At 49.9% G+C, this 10,170-nt stretch overlaps 1 protein-coding gene across 2 annotated transcripts in view; it reads left to right on the top strand.

Moving 5' to 3' along the window:
• Nucleotides 1–8,825, top strand: part of COL4A1 (collagen type IV alpha 1 chain) — a 138,697-nt gene extending 129,872 nt beyond the window's left edge. Inside the window, exons 50-54 of one of the 2 annotated variants that reach the window (XM_078070084.1) lie at nt 3,362–3,476; nt 5,480–5,652; nt 7,452–7,565; nt 7,918–8,148; nt 8,468–8,825. In XM_078070084.1, coding sequence (XP_077926210.1) covers nt 3,362–3,476; nt 5,480–5,652; nt 7,452–7,533 — 370 coding nt within the window. In that variant the 3' untranslated portion in view covers nt 7,534–7,565; nt 7,918–8,148; nt 8,468–8,825. Of the gene's footprint in view, nt 1–3,361; nt 3,477–5,479; nt 5,653–7,451; nt 8,149–8,467 lie in introns of both variants that reach the window. The other variant, XM_078070083.1, reaches the window with a different exon arrangement.
• Nucleotides 8,826–10,170: the final 1,345 nt, after the last annotated feature.

The following is a 10,170-nucleotide window of genomic DNA, read 5'->3' on the forward strand; positions in this document are numbered from 1 at the left end:
AAATCGTTCAATATAAAAGTTAGCTCTCCTCTTCAAAATGCCAGGGCAGTGCCTTAGAGAAGTGATGCCTGGCTTTGGGGCAGAATTCCTGTTCCGTGTGAGTCACAGGGGTGGCCGCCCTCCGTCCCGTGAAGCCGTACCCCTGGGTTCCTTGGCAGCCACAGGAACAGCATTCTCAATTTTGTTTTATCAAATAATTCTCTCCTTGAGGAGCCTTTTCAGGTTTTTTTCTTCTGAATTGCCCCACCCCCGTGAAATTTAAAAATTTTTTTGTTATTTTTAATTGTAGTAAAATAGACATCACATAAAATGAATCATCTTAATCATTTCTAAGTGCACAGTAGTATTTAATTCAGGAACTCACATGTGGGTGTGAGGTGGTCTCTCTGAAATTGTAACACCACAGACATACTATCTGTGCTTTATACACAAAAAGATGGTACAGATTTACTGTATACATAAAAATGTATACATACTAATATTTTTTTCATACCTCCCACCCCCACTAACTTCTGCTCCCTTAGGATGAAGTCCCACTGACAATTCATGTGTTTGACTGAGCAGCTTCCCAAATTAAGTGCTTTCCACGCTAATTAATGTCTGGAGTATGTTTTCAGGTCTGCCTGATAGGAAGTAAGAGGGGAAATTGAAATTATTATGACTGAGAAATACACGATTGTCCTATTTTTGCTTCATTCCTTCCAATTAAAAGCTGATTCCTTCGCTCTACTCAGAAGTAGTAGAAAAGTGGCAATGGTATGAATTCATCTAAGAAGCTATTCTATAGTTGTACTTTAACACACTCAGATAATAAGGGATGGATAGAACAACAAGGCAGACGGGTTTGCCCCAGGGAAGTGAGAGTGAGGACTCACTACCTTTTCTACATTCCCTCTAAAGAACCAAGCAGCTTTTGACGAGGAAGAAGGAGATGGCAGGGTCCTGTGGTCAGAGGGCAGAGGGAGCAGGAGGTGCGTGCCGGAGCCGGTCCTGGGAGCCCAGAGGCCAGTGTGGGGCTCTAGCCCCTCTGGTTCCACGTGCACATGCAGGGCTGCAGGTCCCGGCAGATCCCGTTCTTACTGAGGGGACAGGTACCTCAGAGGAGGACCCAGAGCCAGAGAGCTGGGAGATGGCCTGATAAACAGGAAAACCATAGGTTTTCGAGGGATTTACATTAAACTATTCCCTGATAACTTTCTTTGATGTTTCTTCGGAGCTGTAAGAAAACTCACTTTATGGGCCTTCAAATGGGAAAAGTGGTTCATTACACTTTTGAGTGGCACCTTTCCAAACCGTTATTTACGTGTGTCAGTGAGCGTCTGAGACTTTCTCTGCGGAGACTGTCCTGGCGCAGAAACATGCCGGCTGCACCCGAAGGAAAACTAACCACCTTTGTGTTTTTGTTCAGCTTCCCTTGGATAACAGGTAGAAAATGATTATTCATGTTTGTTTGTTATTTACCACCTTGATAAAACTACCCTTTGACCTTGATTTGGTTGAGGAAGGGGCTGTGGCATGTGTTTGCAATATTCCAAAATCAGGTCCATGAGAAGCCTGTGTCTGAGATTTGCTATTCCCTGCGGACCCCTTACTTTCAGGAAGACCCCCAGCCCGGAAGCATGGGCTGTGTCAACATCAGTGGTGTGCATTTCGGCTTTTTACATGTTTCTCTTGCCTGATCCCCAGCAGCTCAGCGTGCAGGGACCTTACCAGTCATGCCCCCGAGCCCGCTGCTCCCGAAGCCACACTGTCCGTCGCTCCCTCCCTTTGGAACAGTGCTGCCCACTTCGGTCTCTGAGTTCGCGGGTTTCCATGGTTACTGTCACTCTGCTGTTGCAGTTGCACGAGGTCTCAGGACTTCCGGGTTACTTGGGGGAGCTCCAAAAGCTTCACTTTTAGAGTTGATAACACAAAATCTTGCTGTGATGCAGAAAAGCTGGCAACTTCTCTCCCTTCACCCTGAGAACAGGGCAGACGTTTCTGGCTTTCTGCAGACATGAGTCCTCACGAGCTGCTGATTGTTTCATTGTCCTGGGGGCAAGACCACCGTAGTCGAGCAGGGGAGCCGCGCTCGGGCTCTGGCGCTCTGTCGGCTCTCTGGGGCCTCAGCCTTTTCAGGAATAACACGGGGGGTAGACCGTCTGAATTTCAGGGGGCCGTCTGGCTCTTCCCATCCGTGTCCATGACGGGGAGGCGTCAGGAACACCGTCTCGACGAGCCCCCAGCCCAGAGAGAGCCTGACATCGAGCACCGGCCGCCACGCTGTGTTTCTGGCCTCTGTGTCTGGTGGACAGATGGTGGCAGATGCATAAGACCCATTTCAGTAACTGCTGTTTAACTGAGCCTTTTAATTCATCTGCCCTCATGTGAATAAAATAGAAAATCGCGCGCTCACATGTGCGCGCACACACGCACATCCACGGAGAGTCAAGTGACTAATTTAGGCCTCTAACCGCTCCCCATCCATTTTCATGTAAATGTTCCAGCATAACTAGGTGTAATTATTAACACCATTTATAGTCATTTATCAGCATTGCTAACACTGTTCATTTTGTGACTTGAATGTAATTATGTGAGTGCTGGTGTTTAATTTTTTTTTTCTTTTACAAAACATTACCCTGCCATCGAAGGGTTCCCTGAACTGGGCAGGTCTGAGTCAGGAGAGTGTGTGTTGCTGTAGTTTGTTGCTGGGGTCGGCCGGCTGGCTCGGGGGGCACCCGTCCTGGAGCAGGTTCTGTGGGAGGCCCTCCCGTGGCAGTGTTCCACCAGCGCCCCCCCCGGGGCAGGGTCTCACCACGGCTCTGCTGCCTGCCAGTCTGTCCGAAGCGGGCTCACGGGGACGTCCAGCCCCAGATGCAGTGTTTGCTGGCTACTCTGTCACCACGTATTCCTTCTGTTGAAGATGATTCTCAGCTGAAAACAAATCGCTGAATTCCGGAAGTGGTAGCACTTGGGTTTCACCGACTCCCGTGGCTCAAGTGTTAATTGTGTTTGCTGAAATCCACACTCCCTGTTGAAAAGTCGGAAAACACTGGAATGCACAAAGGAGAAAACACCTGTCCACGGTCTCCCAGCCCCTCCGGGAGACGGCCACAGTTACAACCTGGCCTTGCGATTTCCCCCTTCCCACAAAGCAGATGGTTCAACAAGTGTTGGATGTGGATTTTCTAGCACTGGGGGGGGGGCTTATGAAATCAGTGAGAGGGCTCCACGCTGCAGTGTGTCGTGAGCATGACGCTGGCTCAGAACGTGTGAGCGCAGAGGGTGGGTGAGAGCACGGGGACGAAGAACAGACAGGCACAGGCTTCGTCCTGCGCTGTCCCCGCGGCCGTGCTCAGGGTCTGTGCTCTGTGCCTTCCAGGTGCGCAGTGTGTGAGGCGCCAGCCATGGTGATGGCCGTGCACAGCCAGACCATTCAGATCCCGCAGTGCCCGAGCGGCTGGTCCTCCCTCTGGATTGGCTATTCCTTCGTGATGGTGAGCGTCTGGGGAACTCCCCGCGCCCCTGGCAGAGTTGCTCGCTCGCGCCCCCGCCTCCTCCCCCCGCGCCCCAACCCTCCGTTCTTGGGTTCACGTGGTGCCGGCCTCTCCTCCCGACCAAATCCTCCCCAGGGGCCTGGCCTGCTCCGCTGCAGACGGCGGCCATTCCAGCGCCTGGCCAGAGCCCGCCGCCTGCCTCTTGGGTCGCTGCTCTGGGACGAGGTGGCGGCGACAGCACGAAGAGCTTTCCCTGAGTCAGAGCGTCTCCCCAGGAGGAGAGGAGATGGGTGCACAGTCAAGCAGCTCGCCTGAGCCTGAAGCAGAAGCCTCGGGGGGCGGGGGGGCGGGGGCTCATGCCCTTCCTGCGAGGAGATGCTGCTCTCCGTCCCTCGGCTCTCCCGGACACAGGTCCCCGGTGTTCCCACCCCTGAAACGCCAGTTACAATAGGAAACATGACACCGGTTTGAGGTCCCCTGGTAGCTGCTTACGTGACTTTCGTGCCCTGGTTTAAAGTAGCGATTGCATATGGGAAAGCTCTGCGCTGGGAAGGCCAGGCCGTAGCGGATAACCCCCAGTAAACGGCCTGCAGGGCTCCTCCTGCCTCACCACGGGCCTGCCTGTCCTCACCGCCTCAGGTGCGGCCACATGGACGTTTTGACCCCGGATGACCTTTAGCCTGCTCTTTGTTGACCGGGAAAGTGGCTGCGTAACTGTTTCCTTCTGCCATAAGTTATGGCAGGTGCAGAAGGAATAGAACGGCCAGGAAAGCAGTTCTCAGAGCCCTGTGTCTGCATTCCACTTGGGTTGTGAGACTGCCGGCGCACGAGGCTTCAGGTAGACTCTTCAGCAGGGCCAAAGAATTGGCAGCCACACAAAGATGTAGCAGCTGCTTTGATGCGTCTAAATACTGCGTTGTGGCTGCTTTATCAAGAAAGCCAGGTTAGGACTACAGTGTAGACAGATCAGGACCCTGGTGGAGGTTGATTGAATTTTTTGACTCCGTAATCATAAGAAATACTAAACAGAACCTCATTACGACAGAAGGGGCCCCTGGCCCAAGGAGTAAAGAACCTCAGGAAAGCGTTTTGTCACCATAGCAAAGATCTGAAACAATGTTTGCCCATAATTTCCCCAAATCAAGAGCAAACCAAAGTAATGGGGTCCGAGAGAAAGAGTTCTCCATCACTTCCCAGTTATTGGGGGCTTTGTGGGGACGTGGAGGGGCTCTGGCCTGACAGTCTGGAGACCCCTGTCTTTGTCCTTGAAACTGGGACCATGGTCAGATCCAGAATGTTCTAGCTAGCATCCTCCGGTCCTCATCGGGCAATGGAGGGCATTCACTTTGTCCTCAAACGACTCTTGTGGCTCTGAAATTCCCACATCCGAAACAATAGTCATGGCGATTTTGGAATGTCTTGTCTCATTTTGGGTCGTTCATCTTACGGTCCTGGTTTCTGAGCGCAGGTCGACCCTCCTTGAACCCATTAGACCCAAGTGCATTTCAACAGTTACAATAATGGTTACCCTTTTCTTTCTCTTGTTTAAATTTTCTCTCTTTTGAAAGAAAAGTAACCAATGATTATTCTTTACTTTATAAAAGGACACATAACATCTAACACAGGATTTTAATTATCCTCACCAATTTTGATTAGAAAGGTTGATTTCACATCTGTTGGTTCCAACATCATTTACACATTTTGGCTCTTTCTTCTGTCCCAAGTTAGAGGTGGTTTCAGTGTTTCAAACATTATAAATAGTGAGGACAGCATTTCTTTAACTTCTGATGCACTGGCCTGGCCATGTCCCAGTAGGGGAGGGTCGTGATGGAGCTCTGGTGCTGGGTCTGGCTGCCATGCTCTGCGCCTGGAGCACGAGTGTGTTTCCCTGTGACCTGCCCGCGGCTTCCCTGCGGGGCTCCCCTGGCTCCTCCCCGGGCACCACGAGGCCCCGTGTGGGTAGTGGGCAGGGCCCTGACTCACGACTCGTGTCTGCCCCGCAGCACACCAGTGCTGGTGCTGAAGGTTCAGGCCAAGCCCTCGCGTCCCCCGGGTCTTGTCTGGAAGAGTTTAGGAGTGCGCCATTCATCGAGTGCCACGGCCGTGGGACCTGCAACTACTACGCGAACGCTTACAGCTTTTGGCTTGCCACCATCGAGAGAAGCGAGATGTTCAAGTAAGTCGGGAGGGCCCCTGTGCGCGCTCCCTCGGGCACACAGTCTTAAAGAGGCTTCTCGGACGCGGACCGGGAATGAGTCTTCTGCAGGCAGTAATGAGGACTCGGCTCTGTTCCGTGTGGACAGAGAACCGAGACACACCCGAGGGGCAGATCTCAGGTGACAGGTTCAGTTCTTCTGTTGGCTGAAGGACTCTGAGAGAAAAAAGGCCATTTTCCACTTTGTAGGTGGATTCACTGCGATGTAGTCGGAGCAGCTGGCTCCTCAAACAGCATTTGAAAATACATGTTAATGGTCAGGGAGGGAGGAGAGAGCGTTTGCCCTCGTAGCAGTTGGATGCCGACACTAGTGTGTGCATTGCGTGAGGTCTGAGGGACGTGACCAGACTGTTTGTTAGACCCATGAAAATAAAAATTAATTTCAGCCCAAATGCACTGAAATCGATAGGGAAGACCCTTCCCTTCTTTTCCATTCCGACCACTGTTGAGGCGACTGCCCTGGGTGGCTGCTGGCCTGGGTGACGGTGCCGCCGAGCCTGGCGCAGTCGGGATGGAGAGGAGCGCGCGACCGGCCCTCTGTCCTTCGTGCAGCCCCTGCTGGGACAGGCGTGGGGACCCCTGAGCCCCAGCAGTTACCATTCGCTCCCCCCGGAGATGCGCCTCTCCGTCTTTGCCTTCTCAGGGAGAATTTGGCGGAACTCTTCTGGGAGCCCGTCTCTTCCTAAGTTAGATCATAAAAGGCAAAGCAACACTCTCGACTTGTAATATTTTAAGCACCAAAAAAGTACCAGGTACTCAGTGGGTAGCTTACACGAGACTTTTCAGGCAGCTGGAAACTTGATGTCAACTCTCGGGATAGAACTTAACCACCAGTTACCTAATTGAGCACTTGGGGGGTGTATCAGGTCCTGGGGCTTCCATTATAGGGTTGATAGGTAATAATGGGTTGGTTTTTTGCTTTGTTTTTGTTTTTTTTGAACCAGCAGCCCGGCACAATGAACCAAAACAAAAATTAGATAAGATCCCATTATTTCAAATAATTAATTTTGGGGCAATAAGATTTTCACAGAAGTTGCTAAAATTAGCAGCCTAATTTTAGGATGTTATTTTTATTATATGGCTACTTTAATTTTAATAGAATTTGGTTAGTGCCAACTTCAGTTCAGACTTCACTCCTCTAACACTCAAATTAAGGTAGAATTTCTATCATTTGGGGCACTAAATGTCTCCCCTCCGGCCTCTGATCAGACTACCTGCGTATAATCCAGCAAAAGCTTATAGGAGGATTTCACGGTCTAGTTATTACCCCAGATTCATTGTTTGTTACACATTCAGCCAGTATTTAATGAGCACTTACTCTGTGTGAAGGGTTGCAGAGAATCTTCTTCCGCTGGGGGAGTTTATGATCTGGCTGAGGAGAGAGCATGGAGGGGGGAAATGACAGGCTGAGGAGGTGGGGTGGCCCAGTGGGTGTGGCTCAGATTTTGGAGCCAAGCACATGTGGGGTTGCTGTTTCTGTGCCCTCCCGGGCGTGCACTTGGCCTGCCGCCAACCTTGCCGCCAGGGATGGGGGGGTTGCACGTGATCACGTGGCTCGCTCCCCCCCTCGCTGTGAGGATGGGTGACACCCAGCACCATGTCCGCTCGATCAGGGTGAGCCGGGGTCGCCGCTTGTCCCGGGCTGGGGCCCCCTCCCATCCGACCCCTCGGAGATCTCCCCGGGTCGGGGGGAGGCCCTGGGAACTGGCCCGCCTCGCCGAGCCGCAGCGCCGAAGGCCGGTTTCTGTGTCGTCCCGTAGGAAGCCCACGCCATCCACCTTGAAGGCCGGGGAGCTGCGCACACACGTCAGTCGCTGCCAAGTCTGTATGAGAAGAACGTAATGAAGCCTGGCCCTCCGCTAACGTACAACATGGTGCTACTCCCCCCTCTTCCCCTTCTTTTTTTTAACAGCAACGAACCCTAGAAATATATCCTGTGTACCTCACTGTCCAGTATGAAAACCGTAAAGTGCCTTATAGGAATTTGCGTAACTAACACACCCTGCTTCGGTGGCCTCTACTTGCTGAAGGAGAAACCAAGACCATGATAAGCTGTCATAGTGACATACCAAGTGGCACTTGTGATGAAATAAAAGTCTAAGTCTGTCCTACAATCCAGTGCACTGATGTGTAACTTGAGAACTCCATCAGAAAACCAAAGGGTGCTAGGAGGTGTGCGGGGCCTTCCGTTCTGTTTGAATGCCCGTTTCCACTCTTGTATTATAGCAGATGCCTTGTCAGCCCCGGATGGGATGTCTGTCTGTGTCACTGTCGAGCTGGGTCTGCACAAACAGCCATCACGTAGCCACGGTGTTTCGGAGCTGCACGTGGAATGCGGGCTCAGCAGCCGGATCTTCCAACCCCAAATATAAATTTAGGTCTTTCTGCTGTGTGTGGTACTATGCAGCTGCTTTTGCAGAAATCACGAATTTCCTGTGGAATAAAGATGGTCCAAAAGTAGGCAGAAATTAAATATATATATATTTTAGTAATTTATATAGATGTCAGCAATTAGGCAGGTCAAGTTTTCGTTTCATTTCCACTGTTAAAATAAAGCTTACATAGTTTCTTCCTCGAAAAGACTGTGTTGTCCTTTCACATAGATTTTTGAACACTCGGGTGTTGGATGGAAACATCCGTTCTCACTGTTCACCTCCAAACCAAAACTCGTGTATCAGCCAAAGCCAAACCCAGGTTCATGAGCGTGGTGTCTATTACAGTGAAGCATGTACTTTGGGCTTTATTGTTTTTTTTTTTCTGTATTAAATATTTTCAGGGTTTTAAATACTAATCACAACTGAATGACTTGACTTCAAAACCAGCAACCGTAAAAGGCCTTCGTTTCATTCGTATTCCTCATTCTGCAGCCTGGTGTGGAAAACAGCTCTGTAGGATCTTAGTGTCAGTAACCCACGTGGAAGCGCTTCGCGTGGCTTGCTCGTTCTCGGGAGCACTGTGTGCACGTCAGCAGGGAACGGGTGGATTTCAGGAGAGCAGAACTGACCACTGTGCCTGAAATGACATTTCACCCAAAGTCTCCAAAACGTTTAAGACTACTAAGGCCTTTTATGTAATTTCTCTCAATGTGTATTTCTTAAAAATTCAAATTTGTAATAAAACTATTTGTATAAAAATTAAGCTTTTATTAATTTGTTGCTAGTATTGCCACAGAAACATTAAAAGTTACTGCACGAGCCACTAATAAATTTGTAAGCTTTGCCTACCTTAGATCATATTTATTTTGCAGTTCTTCCAAATGAGAGAGCCAGACTGGGCATCACTTACAGAAATTACTGCAAAGAAAAATGATTGGTCTTCTTCTTCTGCCCTTCCTTCCTCCCTCCCTCCCCTCTGTCCATCCAGGCGACCATCACCCATCATCCATCCGTCCATCCATCCATGCATCCATCCATTATCCATCCATCCATTGTATGTATACCAACGATCGGCCACTTTTCAAATCCTGGTTAGATACAAGATAAACAGAGATGAACAACATAGATAAACAGATGAATAACATACACATCCAGTCATTAAAAGCAGATTCGGGGCGCCTGGGTGGCTCAGTCGGTTAAGCATCTGCCTTTGGCTCAGGTCATGATCCCGGGGTCCTGGGATCGAGTCCTGCATCGGGCTCCCCGCTCAGTGGGGAGCCTGCTTCTCCCTCTGCCCCTCACCCTGCTTGTGCTCTCTCTCTCTCTAAAATAAATAAATACAATATTAAGAATAAATAAAAGCAGATTCGATGGGGGGGCAGAGGGTAGAACTGAGATTATGGCTATGTGATGGATGGGTAGACGGTGGAGGGTTGGAGGCCAAGTCTGACTTAAGGAAGGAAAGAAGATGGCAGATTCTTTCTCCCTTGGGGATCTCAGTTTCAGTTTACACTTGATCAAAACATGATCCCTGGGGAATGAGTGTGACACTGCATATTCAGGAAGAAGTTCTAAATATTGTGATGTTCTTGGTTATTGCACCTGACAGGATGGAATGGGACAATGGGTGAACGTGACCTCATGTGCTTGATCAGGAAACCTCACTCAAGGTCTAGTTTCGGCCACCCCGCCCACCACCCATCTATGATAAAACAGGAAAAGGGTTCATTTGCCTTCCTTATTATACAGGAGTGGATAGGAGGAGAGAACACTGAATCATCAGGCTTGGCTTCTACCGAAGTCACAGACATGGAGCACCTCCATATGGCAGCCATTTGGGAGCCTTTTGTTTCTGTGTATAAAACTGATTTATTATAAATCATTACTTACTAGATACAGGTTGGTGTATCCAGGAAAGTGCAAAGGAGATGATGACACCTTGAATCCCAGCATTCAGATCCTGTGCATTTTATATCTGTTATTTGAGCAGGTTTTATGTTGATGGACAGTTCTATGAATTGGAACATACATACAGGTTCACGTAAGCATAGTCAGAATCAGTCCACAGAAGAGTTGGAGCACTCTGAAATACGCCCTCGAGCTC

This window comes from Halichoerus grypus, chromosome 4, assembly GCF_964656455.1.
Source record: "Halichoerus grypus chromosome 4, mHalGry1.hap1.1, whole genome shotgun sequence".
In the NCBI taxonomy this organism is placed as follows: domain Eukaryota; kingdom Metazoa; phylum Chordata; class Mammalia; order Carnivora; family Phocidae; genus Halichoerus; species Halichoerus grypus.